Source organism: Bufo bufo, chromosome 4, assembly GCF_905171765.1.
Source record: "Bufo bufo chromosome 4, aBufBuf1.1, whole genome shotgun sequence".
Lineage (NCBI taxonomy): Eukaryota > Metazoa > Chordata > Amphibia > Anura > Bufonidae > Bufo > Bufo bufo.
This window is the reverse complement of record NC_053392.1, coordinates 511,958,751-511,979,927: the sequence shown is the minus strand read 5'-3', so window position 1 is coordinate 511,979,927 and position 21,177 is coordinate 511,958,751. Positions and strand designations below refer to the sequence as shown.

Below are 21,177 nucleotides of genomic sequence, written 5' to 3'. Positions count from 1 at the left end.
GTAACTGAGCAGATTGTGAAATACTCAGACCGACCCGTCTGGCACCAACAACCATGCCACGCTCAAAATTGCTTAAATCACCTTTCTTTCCCATTCTGACATTCAGTTTGGAGTTCAGGAGATTGTCTTGACCAGGACCACACCCCTAAATGCATTGAAGCAACTGCCATGTGATTGGTTGACTAGATAATTGCATTAATGAGAAATAGAACAGGTGTTCCTAATAATTCTTTAGGTGAGTGTATGTTTTTCAGTCCATGGTGGCATGGTCGGATTCTTGGCACATTTTCAGTATTTTGACATCCGAATAATTATGCATATAATCTACATTATTTCTTTGAAGAAAAAAAAGCACCCTGACAGTCATGGCATTTTTATCTTTATGGGGTATGATTTTTTGCCAAAATATTCACCTTTTTGATTCCTTTGAGTTAGATTGCTACCACTATGGACATGATGTTTAGCTATAAGCAGAAAAGATATTCTCTGCCCGCTATGTTTCTCATGCAGGAAAGAGTGCCATGCCAATGTGAAGCTGGCATACTTCTAAAAATGCTAATGCTGCTTGGACCGGGCTACAGCCTTCTCCATCACCTTGTCATCTGTGCAACAGGTAGCAATGGATTCATTCCGGCAATAAATCATCATGCGACTTCACCTAAATCTGCCAGCAATGTCTTCAATTGGCTCTGATGACATATTTTCGTTTTCACACTGGAAAACATTTCAGAAACCTTAATTACTGCTAAAAGCCGTACAGCTCTCCGCCTAATGATGATTTCCATTTAGGAATAAGCACACGTAACTCTATACTAATGACCCCTAGGCTTTATTGTGACAAATGGGTGCCAAATTGGTCCATTTTTCTAGATTTTTATTCTCTGTTCTTGCTGAATATTTAAAGGTCCATCACCACAAAAAAAAAAAAAAAGACTGACTTAAAAATAATTTGGAAACAAATTCAGACTTATATAAACGTTATAGAAGAGCATGGCCATAATTTAATCACATGATATTATAAAGTCTATCCGTCATGAGGTTAGTACACGGTATAACACAACTTTATGTGAAGAGCAGGTAAATAAATTCAGCTGGTTAAAAGCATAAGAGTCCTATTACAGGTGCGGCATGAGCTGTGGGTCGCAGGGCCACACTTGGAATTGGCACTATTAAGGTTGCCATACAAACTAGTCTAAAGTTGATCTAAATGGACGATTTCAACCAAAACACATGTTCGTTGGTTAAAATTTAACAAACAAACTTATTTTCATTTGAAAAGAAGTGGGCCATGTTTAATATTTTCATCTGATAGTTGGATGAAAGATCTTTTGTTCAAAGGAAGATGATTCTTGTACAAAAGATCTTTCTTTGCAAGAACATTCCCAGAAAGATCTTTCGTCCATCGCCAGGTTTCATTGAACGTGTATGGCCAGTTTGAACAACTATAATGGCCAATATGGAGTAAATGTGTATTGCCGTGTCTGTGACAGGAACGTTCACCAGATGTTTGTTTGTTGAACTGCTGTTCAACCATCAACCAACTTCTATCTAATGTCTATGGCCAACTTTAGTCAGCAATTAGAAGAACCACGATGCAGCAGCCATGGCTGAAGCCACATGTTTATTGCCACCATAACAGTTTGCAGTCCCCAAACTTAGTCTAGGTGTTGTATAGTAGGTGCACATGTTATACATACTTTATGGGCACCTTGTAGATGCCCTTGTTCTCTTAACAAAAGCTATTTAATGTGATATTCCTGGCAAATTTTCCTGAAATGAAACTAGATGGGTAATTTAACATACTGGGGTTATTCATTCTTTCACTCAAATCCCTTAAATGGAAGTTTCCAAGCTTCTATACATTATAAGCCGTCATCAGCAAAGGAAATAACAAAATGGCTGTATTTGACTGGTCTGTACAGTAACCAAAATGACACCCCTTTTCTGACATCACTTCCTGCTCGGCAGGTATTGGCTGAAATTGCACCTCATGAACTTCCTGCTTTGCCCATCCTCTACATTCACATAATACTGGTAATACCGAGAGGTGCTCACACAACCCTACCTCAATCTACCCTAGACAGGAGCTCATTTTCCCCATTTCATTTCCATTATCACATTGGCTATTTATGCCCATGAGGGCTTATGGAGGCACACAGGGCCCAAATCAATAGTGATAAGGATAAATGGCAAAAGAATGGGGTCACGGACACACCGATGCAGCGCATTCTTTGGCACCATTATCATTATTAGGTGATTACTTGAACAGCTGCTGAGAGGGATGGGATCTATTAAAGGTGAAGGCTCTTCAACAGGCCTTTAGCTATTTTAGGGCTCCATTGGTTATTATATTTTTAAGAATCACTGCCTAACAATATACAATTGCATGCAAGTTGAATTTTCTCTCCTGCAGTGTCTCCTGCTATAGGGAATACATCAAAAACATCCACTCTGTGAGTTTATCCATCTCACAGCAAAGTCCATATATAATTACATTAGTTTCGGGCTAATACATATTGCTGCAGGCTCACATAATCCAGAACAAAGTGGCCTGTCCTAACGAGCTGTGAAGCACTAAGACAAAGTTGCGCCTCTTAGAGAAAAGGAGATATTAGTGATTTTTCTTACTTTCTTGGACGCCAGGATTTCGTGCACCTCTTGCTGGAAATCAATAAAGCGATCGTGATAGATGGCCATGCACCACGCTTCCATGAAGTAGCTGTTTTCAAAAGAAGAAGAAATTGAGTCATCCAGTGAACCTCTCATTAACAGCTAATAAAGTATTTACCTGATTTTTCCCCCCTTTTTTTTTGCTTTCATAATTTACAGCTCAGGGCCCATCAGGATCATTTGTTCATAAAATGCCTCCCTATAACAGCATGGTCAATCAATTTTTTTAATGGATGTTCCTGATGTACAGCCAGCTCTGGTAATTACATTTAAAGTGGCTTAATTCAGAGCTGTAGAAAGACCCAGTGAAGAATCCTGATTTTATCAGAATTTAAAAGCCTGAAGACCTGTGAGGGACCATGTCTCCATTATCCGGTCTCATTTGAGAAAAGCAGATTGTGGGATTAACTGAACTGGTGCATAAACAAAATTAAATTTGTGTAGACAATGACACAAATGTTGTTCAGCATTAAGGTCTGCGGATTAATACACGACAGAAAAAACAGGCCACCATAGTGTTGCCGTACAGCGCCCGCACTGCTTCTCTAATTCCCAACTTTCTTGTTTTGTGCCAGCTAACCATTATATAAGTATGATAATTCATGTACAAACATGTAGGGTTCCAGTTCTGTAACCACAGGTCCCGTCTGATGGTCATGCAGACAGTTATAGCAAAACCATGTGAGATACAACTCTCACATAGGGATCATCCTTTCCACTTTTTGGTCATAATGAGGCAGATTTATTTGTCTTTTTCCAATGTAAATGACAAAGTGATAAATCAGTATTCAGTAGGCGCCTCAAAAACAACCCAACTACCATTTGGTAAATCATAAGATATTTACTTGCAAATAACATCCTTCAAGTTCTGTACATGCAAAACTCTCAATTAACAGATAAAACAACAGAATTTATTAGAGACCATGTAAATATACAAGAGGTCTAATTAGCAAGAGGATAAGTTATAACCCCTTCTGTGGGGATGGCTGGGTGAATATGAATGAGCAAATTCTGCTGCACAGATCTCCTGCCTCTCATACTCAGCCTTTTCTGTTACATAATGCAAAACATAGCATAACATTTCCATCAAGTCTTCGGGTTACTTAGGTTGGCTTAGGAGAATTTTCCCATCTATATGAGAACCTGTAGAAACCTAACAACTCCAACAACAGAGACGGAGGTAACAGTGATGACTGAAGTAAGTTATCTAGCGGAAATGGGATTGTCCCACAAAACATTTTGTACCTTTTTCAAACCAGCACCTGGATCTGAATATTTTTGGAATTGCATGTAACTAAAGATTTTGTATAGCCATTGAGTTATTCAATAAAATGTATCTGTAGAGCGCCACCTGCTGTTTGTTCTTTCTTATTTCTTGTCCACCTCACTGAGATGGTTGCACGTGCTCAGTTTAAATCTTCAACTGTCACCAGCCATGGCTTCTGTTAAAAATCTGGTGGTTAAAGGGAATCTGTCACCTCGTTTTAGCTTAAAGAGCTGCGGACATGCACGGCTAGATCACCACTAGCATGTCCGCAATATACCTGTCCCATAAAACAGTGTCCTTTTTTGTGTTTAAAAAATGATTTTATAGATATGTAAGTGAGCCGGGTAAGGTGCCCAAGGGGCTGTACTAACCTTGGTGCCTGTGAAGGAGCCCAGCACCGCCTGCGTCCTCTGAATCTCCTCCTTTCTTCACAGATTGCCGTAATCTCGCGATGCGCGAGCTCGCGCATGCGCAGTGACGGTATAGTGTTCCTTCCCTGTGCTGGCATCAACCTCAGGGAGGGAACTGCGCGAGCTCGCACATCGCGCGATTACAGCAATCTAACTGTGAAAAAAGGAGGAGATTCGGAGGACGCATGCGGTGCTGGGCTCCTTCACAGGGGGTGTGGCTGGGCTCAAAAAAGCTTAGTACAGCCCCTTGGGCACCTTACCAGGCTCATTTACATATCTATAAAATCATTTTTTAAACACAATAAAAGGACACCGCTTTATGGGACAGGTATATTGCAGACATGCTAGCGGCGATTTAGCCGTGCATGTCCGCAGCTCTATAAGCTAAAATGAGGTGACAGAATCCCATTAAAGGAAAAGAGCTGCTGCAGAAAGGACACTCGCTCTGAGTTGCAGCCTGACATAAATCTAGCAGAGCAATTGGAGCAATGAATGTGGAGATCTCTAGATCCATGTGAGGTACAGGGCTGGTTCTAGCTTTGTTAGAAAGGTATTGTCATGTACTCTATGATGCCTGATTTTCATTTTGTACATCAATCATGGCATAAGCCCTTTATAGGAGGTTTTTGGAAGTGTGATATTGATGGCTTATCCCAAGGATAGGCCTTCAAAATCTGATCGTGGGGACCAACACCTGACACCCCTGCCAATCAGCTTATGAAGAGGCGGCTGCTCTCCCAGTGAGCTATGCAGACTCTACACAGCATACCAAGCACATTGCCATACATTGTATAGTGGCCATGCTTGGTATTGCAGCCCAGGCTCAATATGTCATTGGTGTCGGGAGAGGCCTCAGCAGTCACCAGAGCTCTGCAGCCTCTTCGAACAGCTGATCAGTGGGGATCCCGGGTGTCGGACCCCCACCAATCAGATATTGATGACCTATCCTGAGGATAGGTCAGCATTATTAAACACCCAGAAAACCCATTTAACATCATGAAAGTACTGTAATGTGGGAAAATAGAGTATAATAATATATCTACACAACAAAAGAAAAAGACTAAGGGGAAGATTTATTATTGTTCTGCGCCGTCTACGATATCACCTGCGCTGCTGGAAGATGCAAATAATTAATGATGAGGAACAAGTCTTGTCATGAAATAGGTCCATCTCCAGCACACCGTGCGCCTAAACAGAAATCTATGTGCATTTATATTAAATGTTATACAGTACATGAGGATAACAGAACAAGAGAAGAACTTTGGTATCCTGGTTACAACTTAGCTTAGGCTACTTTCACACTAGCGGCAGGACGGATCCGACAGGCTGTTCACCCTGTCGGATCCTTCCTGCCGCTGTTTCGCCGTGCCGCCGGACTGCCGCTCCGTCCCCATTGACTATAATGGGGACGGGGGGGCAGAGCTCCAGCGCAGCCGGACTCAAAGTACTGCATGTCCGACTTTTTAGTCCGGCGGCCTCTCACCGCGCACTGCCGTTCTGCGCCGGAGCAGCGGCACGGCAAAATAGCGGCAGGACGGATACAACAGGATGAACAGCCTGTCGGATCCGTCCTGCTGCTAGTGTGAAAGTAGCCTTAGTAGCAGTACTCAAAGTCAAGCAGCAGCTGCAAAAGAAAATACTTTATATATTTTACTCGCTTATACAGCGTCAAAATATTCAGCAGACGTCATCATAACTTGCTGTACCCAATGGGTGTGTGGGAGAAAACTCACAAAAACAGGGTGACCATACAAACTCCATGCTGATGTTGTCCTGTGTGTGTGTCAAAGCTGTGTATGTATGCAGCAGTGCTGTGTGGGTGTATATGTGTAGCAGTGCTGTGTGTGTTTGTAATGTGTGGGCGCTGTAGACCTGTGTATATTTATTTGTATAATATCATGAAGAGTAAAAATAAAAAATACCTACAAAAATAGTCCAGCAGAACAAGCATGGGGGGACCCTACAGAGCAGGATGCATACTTACGGGGATACATTTAATGAGGTGACCACATGCACCATTGCTGTTTGTTTTAATGGTCAGCAGATGACACACTAGGATTAATAGGAGCTAATCAAAACTATTAAACCCCCTCTACACTAGACCCCAACCTTGATCCTTCGAGTTTATCATGCTTTACTGCAATGTACCATGGAAGAAGTTTTTATAACTACTTTGTACAGTATGGACAGAGCTGTTAATGCGCTTGTTAAATACTACGACCTTATCTGAATAAATAACATTTTAATCTTCCATAGTTCTGCCCTTTAATTAAAAAGAGAGAATATGAAGTATGTAAAACCGGTTCTTAATATTTTAAGCTGCAGCCCAATAAAATGATTCCCTGGTTTTGCACCATAAATGATTAAATTATTCCTAATTAAGTAAATAGAATTAAACCGAACTCTTCTTGGCTTAATATGGTTTCTAGACACAGATTATCCTGGACAATATATTAAAGTGAACAAATCATATTAAGCTTGTTCAGCTGTCTCTATTATGTGTGGTGAATATATAATATGTGCCCATGCATGTCTATATCTATAGATCTGTGTAGAACACAGCATTGTGTTACCACAGGATAGGTTATAGGTGTCTGATTGGGGTCTGACCGCTGGGACCTCTGCTGATCATGAGAATGGGGATCCTGTGTCCCTGATTCGAATGGAGCATTAGTCAAGCTTGGATACTGCTTCTTCTTTCAATATCTCTGTGGTATAAGAGCTTGTTTTTTGTGGGACAAGTTGTATTTTTTTAATGGCATTGTTTAAAATTCTATAACTTAAACATGGAAAGTGTGTGTGTGTGGGGGGGGGGGGGGTTGTGGGGTTAAATTGCAGACTGTCAGCTTTAATTTGAGGGTATTTGCATCCGAATCAGGTGAACGGTGTAGGGATTACAACAGTTTGCATATGTGCCTCCCACTTGTTAAGGGACCAAAAGTAATGGGACAATTAGCTTCTCAGCTGTTCCATGGCCAGGTGTGTGTTATTCCCTCATTATCCCAATTACAATGAGCAGATAAAAGGTCCAGAGTTCATTTCAAGTGTGCTATTTGCATTTGGAATCTGTTGATGTCAACTCTCAAGATGAGATCCAAAGAGCTGTCACTATCAGTGAAGCAAGCCATCATTAGGCTGAAAAAACACAACAAACCCATCAGAGAGATAGCAAAAACATTAGGCGTGGACAAAACAACTGTTTGGAACATTCTTAAAAAGAAGGAATGCATTGGTGGGCTCAGCAACACCAAAAGACCCGGAAGACCACAGAAAACCACTGGTGTATGACTGAAGAATTCTTTCCCTGGTGAAGAAAACACCCTTCACAACAGTTGGCCAGATCAAGAACACTCTCCAGGAGGTAGGTGTGTGTGTGTCAAAGTCAACAATCAAGAGAAGACTTCACCAGAGTGAATACAGAGGGTTCACCACAAGATGCAAACCATTGGGTTCACCACAAGATGCAAACCATTGGTGAGCCTCAAAAACAGGAAGGCCAGATTAGAGTTTGCCAAACAACATCTAAAAACGCCTTCACAGTTCTGGAACAACATCCTATGGACAGATGAGACCAAGATCAACTTGTACCAGAGTGATGGGAAGAGAAGAGTATGGACAAGGAAAGGAACTGCTCATGATCCTAAGCATACCACCTCATCAGTGAAGCATGGTGGTGGTAGTGTCATGGCGTGGCCATGTATGGCTGCCAATGGAACTTGTTCTCTTGTATTTATTGATGATGTGACTGCTGACAAAAGCAGCAGGATTAATTCTGAAGTGTTTCAGGCAATATGATCTGCTCATATTCAGCCAAATGCTTCAGAACTCATTGAACGGTGCTTCACAGTGCAGATGGACAATGACACAAAGCATACTGCAAAAGCAACCAAAGAGTTTTTTTAAGGGAAAGAAATGGAATGTTATGCAATGGCCAAGTCAATCATCTGACCTGAATCCGATTGAGCATGCATTTCACTTGCTAAAGACAAAACTAAAGGGAAAATGCCCCAAGAACAAGCAGGAACTAAAGACAGTTGCAGTAGAGGCCTGGCAGAGCATCACCAGGGATGAAACCCAGCATCTGGTGAGGTCTATGCGTTCCAGACTTCAGGCTGTAATTGACTGCAAAGGATTTGCAACCATGTATTAAAAAGTGAAAGTTTGATTTATGATGATTCTGTCCCATTACTTTTGGTCCCTTAACAAGTGGGAGGCACATATGCAAACTGTTGTAATTCCTACACCGTTCACCTGATTTGGATGTAAATACCCTCAAATTAAAGCTGTCAGTCTGCAGTTAAAGCACATCTTGTCCGTTCCATTTCAAATCCATTGTGGTGGTGTATAGAGGCAAAAATGTTAGAATTGTGTCGATGTCCCAATATTTATGGACCTGACTGTTTGTTATTACTGGTCCCAATAATTGCGGCTGGGTGCTGGCTGTATTACACAGCTGACACCCATCGCTTATGGAGCAGACTCACGTGAGCCTGCTTTATACACTTAGACCGCACCATGACGTGCAGTTACAGTTATGCCTTGAAAGGTTAAACTACTACAGAATGTTACAAATCATATAGGTCCTGCAGATACACATTCCTACTCTGAGAGACAGAATAAAAATAAAATAAAAATCAGGAAATCACATTTTATGATTTTTAAAGAATTTTTGTCTTGCACTGCTGAACATAAGTATTTGAACACCTGAGAAACAGCAAGAATTCTGGCTCTCAAAGACCTGTTGCTGTGCCTTTCAAAAGTCCACCTCTACTCCACTCATTAATCTAACTTAGTAGCACCTGTCTGAGCTCTTTAAAGGGCTTCTGTCACCCCCCAAACAGCAATTTTCAGTATTGGACTTAATATAATTGCTAATGTACGCAGAGTCCATATACAGTGTACCCCTCTTACCTCTGGCTGTGCTTTAAATTCTTTAAAAATAGTACTTTTGTGATATGCAAATTTCTTCACTACCAGCAAGTTGGGAGGACTTGCTGGTAGCCGCCGCATCCTCGGTCTAAAAAAACGCCCCCTCCTCCACTTGATTGACAGGGCCAGCGAGCGCTCTTCTCCTTCCGCTGGAGGAGTGGGCTAAAATCCCTGTTTCAGTGTGTGCAAACCTGGTCAAGAACTACGGGAAACGTTTGACCTCTATAATTGCAACTAATTGCTTCTGTACCAAATATTAACACTGATTTTCTCAGGTGTTTAACCACCTCCGGACCGCCTAACGCAGATTCGCGTTCCGGAGGTGGCAGCCCTGCGCTCAGCGACGCATATACGCGTCATCTCGCGATGGCCGAAATTTCCTGTGAACGCGCGCGCTCACAGGAACGGAAGGCAAGAGAGTGGATCTCCAGCCTGCCAGCGGCGATCGTTCGCTGGCAGGCTGGAGATGTGATTTTTTTAACCCCTAACAGGTATATTAGACGCTGTTTTAATAACAGCGTCTAATATACCTGCTACCTGGTCCTCTGGTGGTCCCCTTTGTTTGGATCGACCACCAGAGGACACAGGCAGCTCAGTAATATGTTGCACCAAGCACCACTACACTACACCCCCCCCCCCTGTCACTTATTAACCCCTTATTCACCCTTGATCACCCCTGATCACCCCATATAGACTCCCTGATCACCCCCCTGTCATTGATTACCCCCCTGTCATTGATCACCCCCCTGTAAAGCTCCATTCAGATGTCCGCATGATTTTTACGGATCCACTGATAGATGGATCGGATCCGCAAAACGCATACGGACGTCTGAATGGACCCTTACAGGGGCGTGATCAATGACTGTGGTGATCACCCCATATAGACTCCCTGATCACCCCCCTGTCATTGATTACCCCCCTGTAAGATCCATTCAGATGTCCGCATGATTTTTACGGATCCACTGATAGATGGATCGGATCCGCAAAACGCATACGGACGTCTGAATGGAGCCTTACAGGGGTGTGATCAATGACTGTGGTGATCACCCCATATAGACTCCCTGATCACCCCCCTGTCATTGATCACCCCCCTGTAAAGCTCCATTCAGATGTCCGCATGATTTTTACGGATCCACTGATAGATGGATCGGATCCGCAAAACACATACGGACGTCTGAATGGAGCCTTACAGGGGCGTGATCAATGACTGTGGTGATCACCCCATATAGACTCCCTGATCACCCCCCTGTCATTGATTACCCCCCTGTCATTGATCACCCCCCTGTCATTGATCACCCCCCCTGTCATTGATCACCCCCCCTGTCAGGCTGCATTCAGATGTCCGTATGATTTTTACGGATCCACGGATACATGGATCGGATCCGCAAAACACATACGGACATCTGAATGGAGCCTTATAGGGGGTGATCAATGACAGGGGGGTGATCACCCCATATAGACTCCCTGATCACCCCCCTGTCATTGATCACCCCCCTGTCATTGATCACCCCCCTGTCATTGATCACCCCCCTGTCATTGATCACCCCTCTGTCATTGATCACCCCTCTGTAAGGCTCCATTCAGACATTTTTTTGGCCCAAGTTAGCGGAAATTATTATTTTTTTCTTACAAAGTCTCATATTCCACTAACTTGTGTCAAAAAATAAAATCTCACATGAACTCACCATACCCCTCACGGAATCCAAATGCGTAAAAATTTTTAGACATTTATATTCCAGACTTCTTCTCACGCTTTAGGGCCCCTAGAATGCCAGGGCAGTATAAATACCCCACATGTGACCCCATTTCGGAAAGAAGACACCCACAGGTATTCCTTGAGGGGCATATTGAGTCCATGAAAGATTGAAATTTTTGTCCCAAGTTAGCGGAAAAGGGAGACTTTGTGAGAAAAAAAAAAAATATATCAATTTCCGCTAACTTGTGCCAAAAAAAAAAAATTTCTATGAACTCGCCATGCCCCTCATTGAATACCTTGGGGTGTCTTCTTTCCAAAATGGGGTCACATGTGGGGTATTTATACTGCCCTGGCATTTTAGGGGCCCTAAAGCGTGAGAAGAAGTCTGGGATCCAAATGTCTAAAAATACCCTCATAAAAGGAATGTGGGCCCCTTTGCGCATCTAGGCTGCAAAAAAGTGTCACACATCTGGTATCTCCGTACTCAGGAGAAGTTGGGGAATGTGTTTTGGGGTGTCATTTTACATATACCCATGCTGGGTGAGAGAAATATCTTGGCAAAAGACAACTTTCCCATTTTTTTATACAAAGTTGTCATTTGACCAAGATATTTATCTCACCCAGCATGGGTATATGTAAAATGACACCCCAAAACACATTCCCCAACTTCTCCTGAATACGGCGATACCACATGTGTGGCACTTTTTTGCAGCCTAGGTGGGCAAAGGGGCCCACATTCCAAAGAGCACCTTTCAGATTTCACAGGTCATTTACCTACTTACAACACATTAGGGCCCCTGGAAAATGCCAGGGCAGTATAACTACCCCACAAGTAACCCCATTTTGGAAAGAAGACACCCCAAGGTATTACTTGAGGGGCATGGCGAGTTCCTAGAATTTTTTATTTTTTGTCACAAGTTAGTGGAAAATGATGATTTTTTTTTTTTTTTTTCTTACAAAGTCTCATATTCCACTAACTTGTGACAAAAAATAAAAACTTCCATGAACTCACTATGCCCATCAGCGAATACCTTGGGGTGTCTTCTTTCCAAAATGGGGTCACTTGTGGGGTAGTTATACTGCCCTGGCATTCTAGGGGCCCAAATGTGTGGTAAGGAGTTTGAAATCAAATACTGTAAAAATGACCAGTGAAATCCGAAAGGTGCTCTTTGGAATATGGGCCCCTTTGCCCACCTAGGCTGCAAAAAAGTGTCACACATCTGGTATCTCCGTATTCAGGAGAAGTTGGGGAATGTGTTTTGGGGTGTCATTTTACATATACCCATGCTGGGTGAGAGAAATATCTTGGCAAAAGACAACTTTTCCCATTTTTTTATACAAAGTTGGCATTTGACCAAGATATTTATCTCACCCAGCATGGGTATATGTAAAATGACACCCCAAAACACATTCCCCAACTTCTCCTGAATACGGAGATACCACATGTGTGACACTTTTTTGCAGCCTAGGTGGGCAAAGGGGCCCACATTCCAAAGAGCACCTTTTGGATTTCACCGGCCATTTATTACAGAATTTGATTTCAAACTCCTTACCACACATTTGGGCCCCTAGAATGCCAGGGCAGTATAGCTACCCCACAAGTGACCCCATTTTGGAAAGAAGACACCCCAAGGTATTCGCTGATGGGCATAGTAAGTTCATAGAACTTTTTATTTTTTGTCACAAGTTAGTGGAATATGAGACTTTGTAAGGAAAAAAAAAAAATCATCATTTTCCACTAACTTGTGACAAAAAATAAAAAGTTCTATGAACTCACTATGCCCATCAGTGAATACCTTAGGGTGTCTACTTTCCTAAATGGGGTCATTTGTGGGGTGTTTGTACTGTCTGGCCATTGTAGAACCTCAGGAAACATGACAGGTGCTCAGAAAGTCAGAGCTGCTTCAAAAAGCGGAAATTCACATTTTTGTACCATAGTTTGTAAACGCTATAACTTTTACCCAAACCATTTTTTTTTTACCCAAACATTTTTTTTTTATCAAAGACATGTAGAACAATAAATTTAGAGCAAAATTTATATATGGATGTCGTTTTTTTTGCAAAATTTTACAACTGAAAGTGAAAAATGTCATTTTTTTGCAAAAAAATCTTTAAATTTCGATTAATAACAAAAAAAGTAAAAATGTCAGCAGCAATGAAATACCACCAAATGAAAGCTCTATTAGTGAGAAGAAAAGGAGGTAAAATTCATTTGGGTGGTAAGTTGCATGACCGAGCAATAAACGGTGAAAGTAGTGTAGGTCAGAAGTGTAAAAAGTGGCCTGGTCTTTCAGGGTGTTTAAGCCATAGGGGCTGAGGTGGTTAAATACTTATGTTCAGCAGTGGAAGACAAATACATTCTTTAAAAATTCATACAATGTGATTTCCTTTTTTTTATTTTTTTATTCTGTCTCTCAGAGTGGGAATGCACCTACAATGTAAATTTCAGACCCCTCCATGATTTCTAAGTGGGAGAACTTGCAAAATCGCAGGGTGTTCAAATACTTCTGTTCCTCACTGTATGCAGGTTGGCTCATGCAGCAGACAGGTGTGCTGGGACAGGTGTGCTGTCAATTAGTCTGTACCTGAGCTAGAAATAAAATCTCATTTGGTAGACAATCCCTGCTGAATGTAGCCAAATGAGAGAATGTAATTAACCCCATTCTGTATATTCTCTATCAATCTCTTCATCCATTACTATATTACAAGCCCCACATTTCTAGGAATTTCATGTTTATGCTGCTGTTCACTGCACTAATAGCTCAGTTATGATTATGTCATAAAGAACAAATATATTCATTTAATGGAAAATGGCTTTGTATCTGTATCATGAAACCGCAGAGTTTTGTTCTGAGCAAATAAGCGATGCTTAAAATCTATTTAGATGGGAGATATTACTAGGCATATCTGGAAGAAGTGTTTTTAAGAAGTTTATTCCCAGTCATTAGCTCATTAGTCGTTAGCTAATTTACATGACGCTATCATCGCGCCTGTATGGGGATAAATGATCGTTACAACTGGTTGTCCCCATACATATATATTGTATCTCGGCAGTACATCCGCTTACACAGGCCGACCTGCTGCTGAAGAAATTATTTTTTGTGCTGCATAAATGATGGGATCATCGGATAAATGCGATCACCGAACACTTACACGAGTCAATTATCAGGATTACCCCATGTAAATGAGCTTTTATTCAGGACTTTATGGAAGCTACACATTTACAAATTGTAGATTTCCAGTAAGTCAAGATTTATATCAGTTAGCTCATAAGAGCTATAGAAAAGAAAGATCTCTGGTGTAATCTTATAGCTATATGATAAGCAGAGGTACCCATCCCATACAAAACTTAAAGACTATGTACACTTTTGGGGGGCAAGTTTTTATTATCGCATTATTTTTGGCAAAAAAAATATATATATTTTTTTAATTGGTCTTTATTAAAAATATTCAGCCAATCTGTCACAAAGGTTTAACTGTCTAGCTGTAAGAATCCTACTTTAACTTTGTGCCCTAATAACCCTATCTGTAAATTACTCAAAGGTCATAAACGCTTAATTAAGCCTCATTCTTATCAGTAAGATAAGAATTGAGCTATAATGAGTGTTTAGAAAGTCAGAGATAAGGAGCCATCAGCTCAGATGCCTGACAAAACAGAGAGAAAATAAACAGTATGCTACTAGAGAATCTCAGGGCTGTACAGTGAAAAGTGCTCAACATTTTCTAATAGAAAACTATTGAAAAAATTATTTTATCTCAAAAGGAGTACAATGCAATAATACCAAAGGTGTACATAACCTTTAAAGTTTACTAAAACAGCCCATTTCAACCAAAATAATCATTCGTTGGGTAAAATTTAACAACAATTTATTTTATTAGGCAACTGAAAATAAGTCTGTTGTGTCTGAATTTTTCATCCAGTAGTCGGATAAAAGGGCTTTTTTGTTTTATTTTTTTCATGTAAAGTAAACTTGAAATTGTTTTCACACTTTTGCCGTGCACATAAATTAACTCCTTCGCGTGATCCGCTATATATATACATCAGGAAGTGGAGTTTTAAACATGGAGCCCGCTGGCAATCACAGACATTTAACTCATCAGATGCCATGGTCAATTGCGACCATGGAAGCTAAAGGACTGAACAGCTGCATTGCTATGGCAGCCAGGAGCCTTGTAAAGGTTCCCAGGCCTGCCATAGCAAAGTTCCTATTGAGCCTTGCCTGGCAGGACTCAGTAGAAACATTGCGATTTTAAAAACATAAAAAACCCAAAAGAATTAGAAATTCATATCATCCCCTTTCTCCATAGTACAAGTAAAAATAAATAAAAATATATAAACATCATTGGTATCGCCGCATACGAAAATGCCTGATCAAAAAGTGAGTTTTCATCCCATAAGATGAACGCCGTAAAAGAAAAAAAAGTTGAAATGCCCTAATCACAATATTTTTGTTGCTTTGCCTCCCAAAAAAAGTGAATAAAAAGTGATCAAAAAGTCATACAGATCCCACGATGGTCAGTTGTAACAGAACGGTAACATTTTCAGAATAAATTTGGTAAATGTGCTCCACATAGAAACTGTATTTCACATTCGGTGAAGCAATTCAGAACCGCTGTCTGTTTATGTACTGGACTTCAGAAGAAACAATGAACAGGATTCGAGCCGTGTATGAACATAGTCCTAGAAAATTGACTAGGCTGACTAGTGTGAAACTACAAGTGTCACATACACGGTATGGAGTAATTTACGAAAAACATCTGTGTTGTAAACCATACAGGTTACAAATTCTTCAGGAACTGACACCAGACAACAGCCAGAAACGTTGTGACTTCTGCGATAACTTGCAGGGCTGATTGGAACAGCACAAATTCACTGACTTGCCGGTGTTCAGCCATGAGGCAACCTTTAACTTCAGTAGGAAGGTCAATTGCCAGAATGTTATAATCTGGGCTCAGAAAACCCACGGGCCCTTATCGGGCACATGAGGGACTCACCTAAAGTAAATGTGTTCTGTGCAATGAGCAGGCACAATGTCTACAGTTGCTTCTTTTTAGCGGAGAATACTGGCACTGGCCTCTCCTATCGGGAAATGTTAAAGGAATGGCTTATGCCATAGATAGAGGAACATCTGCCAAACCTAGTGTATCAGCAGGAGGGATACACTGAGCTCCTCATTTCCAGTTGGATGTTCGCCGATAGCAGAATGAAACTCTACTAAAACAATAGATGAGCTGCACCTGAATAAACGATTCACCAATGTTGTGCTGGCCTCCATGACCCAACCAGATCTAACACCCTGCAACTTCTTTCTGTGTGGCTACATCAAGAACTCAGTGTATCTGCCACTCAAGCCACAGAATCTGAAGGACCTGAGACGACATATCATTGGAAAAGTGGAGTCCATATTGAGGGATATGCTGGCATGCGCCAGAACAAAACTGGACCACCGCATAGATATCTTTCGTTTTACAAGTGGAGCTCACCTTGTAGTGTAGTGTATAGATAAATCTGTTCTCTCAGTTATGAATACTAGAGCTATAATTCTGAACAATTCTTTTTGAATCACTCTTTTTCTTTATTTTTAAAACCATTACAACATAAAACTGTGAAAATGTGGTATCGCTGTAATTGTACTGGCCTGCTGAATAAAAGTAGCATGTCAATTTTACCACCCAATGAATGCCATAGATACAAAACTCATCAAACTATGGCGGTATTGTGTTTTTGTTTCCAATTCCACTCCATTTAGAATTTTTTTCAGCTTTTCAATACATTTTCCAATTCCAATGCATACAATCCATTAGAAAGTACAACTTGCCCTGCAACATAAGCCCCGATATGACTATGTAAAAGTAAAAAAGTTATGGCTCTTGGAAGTGGGAAGTAAAAACAAAAATGTGTCTGGCCTTGGAAGGGTTAAACAATTTTATGCACCCCCCAAAAAGGTACAAATAAAATAGGCAACTTATACCTCAAGAACAAGCCCTCACACAGCTATGTCAATGGGAAAATAAATGCCACTGCTGTTTTTTTGGGCATTAGCTCTACCGATGGATTACTGACCAAATGCTGACCGAGTGAAGGCAAATGCTCAACAGACAGGATCAGTTTTTTTGGTGTTATCATTCTGACGGAGCAGATGAAGGGCAAAATAATCAGAGACGTCAACACAAACTTACTGCTGACACCCTCTCCACTCTGTCGGGGGGCTCTACTTGTATAAGCGTTTAATAGAACAGGTTCTGTAGACATCTATGTGGAATCAGCTGACGACGGTGTAAAAGGAGTGTGCTTCTTCTTGGTGCTAACATCGACCTGTAAGGCTCAGTTCATACTTGAGTTATTTGGTCAGTTTTGGCCCCGTGACTGCCCAAATAAGTGAAGTGTGCAGTGATTCTAAGAGCGACGCCTGTCATCTGCATGTCATAATGACTCACAGTATTATTTCACTACCACAGCAGACTCCCTATGCATGTTACTGCAAGGCACAGTGTTTTACACCACTATAAAGGCTCTCTGCAGCCAGGAAATAGCTTTTTTTTTAACGCGATCGCCGCAAATAAATTTGTATCAAAGCAAATTTTTTCAAAAAATTAGGTGAACCGGCAGAATAAATTTTTAAAAAAATTCGCTCATCTCTATAACATTTGGCTATAAAAATGAAAAATTAGATTATAATTTTTACAAGAAAATGGTACTTTAAGCCAAAACTGTATTTCGTACAAGGGATAAAAGGAGAATATCACACAACAATTTCTTACCCAGTGTCTCCTGAATACAGCACTCCATATGTGGTTGTAATCTGCTGTTTGGGGATATGCCAGTGCTCAGAAGGGAAGGAGCGGCATCTGGATATTCTAACATGGAATTTGCTGGAATGATTTTTAAGAGTCATAACTTTTTTTGGTTGACTAACTTGTTAGGGGGCTAAGTTTTTTTGCGGAACAAGCTGTAGTTTTTATTTGCATCATTTTGGGGTAGATTTGGCTTTCTGATCGCTTTTTATGTAATTTTTTGGGATGTGAGTCAAACACGAATTGTAATTCTGTCAGTGTTTTTTATTTTTTATGAGGTTCACCATGTGGTATATATGTGATAACTTTATTCTGCTGGCTTATACAATTATGATGATACCAAATGTATATAATTTTTTCATGTTTTACTTCATTTGCATAAAATCACTTTTTATTAAAAATCGGTTGTATTTGGCATTGCCATATAAAGAGATTAGCAAAGTTTTGAAAAATTCGATTCGGCAGCTTCAACAAAGTTGGACAAGAAATTTGATTTGTTATGAATTAATTAGTCACAAATTGCTATAAATAAGGTATACCCAGGCCACTCTGCTTTAGGGTATGGCCACATGGAGTGGCCATCTGCTCTTTCTATTTTTCATATATTATCTAATATCGATCTGAATATGTCATCAGGAACATCCAGATCCTCCTCACTTACCATCATGCTGACTCTTCTAGGACAAGGATGATTTGAAAGAAGTAAAGCCAGCAAAAGATGAGGATGTTCATTATTAAGACCTGGCCATCTAAGGGGTGCAAACTGGATGGTATTTGTTGGCATGCTGGCAGTGGAATAATAAAGGCTCCTATTTTATTGGCATTGAATTACATATCTTAGTTTACGCCTGATGTACAAATAACTAAATGTGGGAATAAGTAAAAAAACTGATGCAGCATAAGTCTCCCTGCACTCTCCCTGTAATCTCCCTGCAGTCTCCCTTTAGTCTCCCTCTACAATATTCTTCTATTAATAGTTTTCAGCAACACTGTCCCTAGTGCATGAGCGCTTGTCATGTCTCTCCCTATGCCCAGCTCACAGGTCAATGGCGGTGATCGCGTCGGATGAGGATTTTATAGGGCTGCGAATTGGCTGGCTGCACAGAATTATGGGTGATCTTGTATTCCCGAGATTGTCTCCTCTACACTTGATTTAGCTATGTAACATGTGCAGCCGCCATTTTAGGAAAGCTTGATTCGTTACCACGAAGCGCAAGAAAATTCGGACTAATTGTGAAATTTTCCTAGATTTTGGACCGAATTCTGTTTCAAATGCTTCACTCAAGACTAGCCATATACTAAAATCCATAAAAATTTTATTTTTCTGCCAACATACACTGACCAAAAATATAAACGCAACACTTTCGGTTTTGCTCCCATTTTGCATGAGCTGAACTCAAAGATCTGAAACATTTTCTACATACAGAAAAGACCCATTACTCTCAAATATTGTTCACAAATCTGCCTAAATCTGTGTTAGTGAGCACTTCTCCTTTGCCGAGATATTCCATCCCACCTCACAGGTGTGGCATATCAAGGTGCTTATTAGACAGCATGAATATTGCACAGGTGTGCCTTAGACTTCCCACAATAAAAGACCACTCTGAAATGTGCAGTTTGATCACACAGCACAATGAAACAGATGTCGCAACGTTTGAGGAAGCATGCAATTGGCATGCTGACTGCAGGAATGTCTACCAGAGCTGTTGTCTGTGCAATGTTCTCTACCATAAGCCGTCTCCAAAGGCGTTTCAGAGAATTTGGCAGTACATCCAACCGACCTCACAAACGCAGACCACGTGTAACCACACCAGCCCAGGACCTCCACATCCAGCATGTTCACCTCCATGATCGTCTGAGACCAGCCACCCAGACAGCTGCAGCAACAATCGGTTTGCATAACCAAAGAATTTCTGCACAAACTGTCAAAAACTGTCTCATGGAAGCTCATCTGCATGCTCGTCATCCTCATCAGGGTCTGGACCTGACTGCAGTTCGTCGTCATAACAGACTTGAGTGTGCAAATGCTCCCATTCGATGGTGTCTGGCACGTTGGAGAGGAGTTCTGTTCACGGATGAGTCACGGTTTTCACTGTTCAGGGCAGACCGCAGACAGTGTGTGTGGGTGAGCGGTTTGCTGACATCAACGTTGTGGATCGAGTGGCCCGTGGTGGCGGTGGGGTTATGGTATGGGTAGGCGTATGTTATGGACAACAAACACAGGTGCATTTTGTTGATGGTATTTTGAATGCACAGAGATACAGTGAAGAGATACTGAGGCCCATTGTTGTGCCATTCATCCACGACCATCACCTCATGTTGCAGCATGATAATGCACGGCCCCATATTCCAAGGATCTGTACACAATTCCTGGAAGCTGAAAACATCCTAGTTCTTGCATGGCCAGCATACTCACCAAACATGTCACCTATTGAGCATGTTTGGGATGCTCTGGATCGGCGTATACGACAGCGTGTTCCAGTTCCTGCAAATATTCTGCAATTTCGCACAGCTATTTTAGAGGAGCGGACCAACATTCCACAGGCCACAATCAACAACCTGATCAACTCTATTTGACGGAGATGTGTTGCACTGCATGAGGCAAATGGTGACCACACCAGATACTGACTGGTTTTCTGACCCCTGCCCCCCAGTAAGGCAAAACTGTGCACATTTCAGCGTGGCCTTTTATTGTGGGCAGTCTAAGGCACACCTGTGCAATATTCATGCTGTTTAATCAGCACCTTGATATGCCACACCTGTGAGGTGGGATGGATTATCTCGGCAAAGGAGAAGTGCTCACTAATAGTGTTGAGAGTGAATATTCGAATAGCGAATATTATTCGCGAATATCGCAAGTTCGAAAATTCGCAAATATTTCGAATATAGTGCTATATATTCATTATAGCGAATATTCGTCATTTTTTCCCATCTGAACAGTAAACACATGATTCCTCCCTGCTTCTTGCTTGTGGGCCAATGAGTCATTGGCCCACAAGCAACTTAAGCAGGGAGGAATCATGATGACTTTAGATGGAACAAAATGCAGAATATTCGAAAAAACTAATATATAGCACTATAGCGAATATATATATTTTTTTAAATTTTTTATCCTGTACAGTTGTTCCGGCATACTCCTCCCCGACAAGCGTCCCCGTCACCATGGGATTGCCTGGTGGTTAGAATATACCATCGGATCTGAGTTTTCACGATCTGAGTGAGATCGTGAAAACTCAGATCCGATGGTATATTCTAACCCCCCACGCGTTCCCAATGGTGATGGGGACGCTTGGCGGGGAGGAGTATGCGAATATAATGAGGCAGTAAGGTGCCCAGAGGGGCGTTATTTTCATTCAAAAGGTGCCCAGGAACGCCCTTGAGTGCCCAGGTCCGCCCCCCCTACAGAGCCC

General features: G+C 41.4%; 1 protein-coding gene across 1 annotated transcript in view; it reads right to left on the bottom strand.

The window, feature by feature from the left end:
* CFAP61 (cilia and flagella associated protein 61) overlaps window positions 1–21,177 on the bottom strand; it is a 320,844-nt gene that overhangs the window by 12,887 nt on the left and 286,780 nt on the right. The window contains exon 26 of the mRNA XM_040429693.1: window positions 2,629–2,719. Coding sequence (XP_040285627.1) covers window positions 2,629–2,719 — 91 coding nt within the window. The remainder of the gene's footprint in view (window positions 1–2,628; window positions 2,720–21,177) is intronic.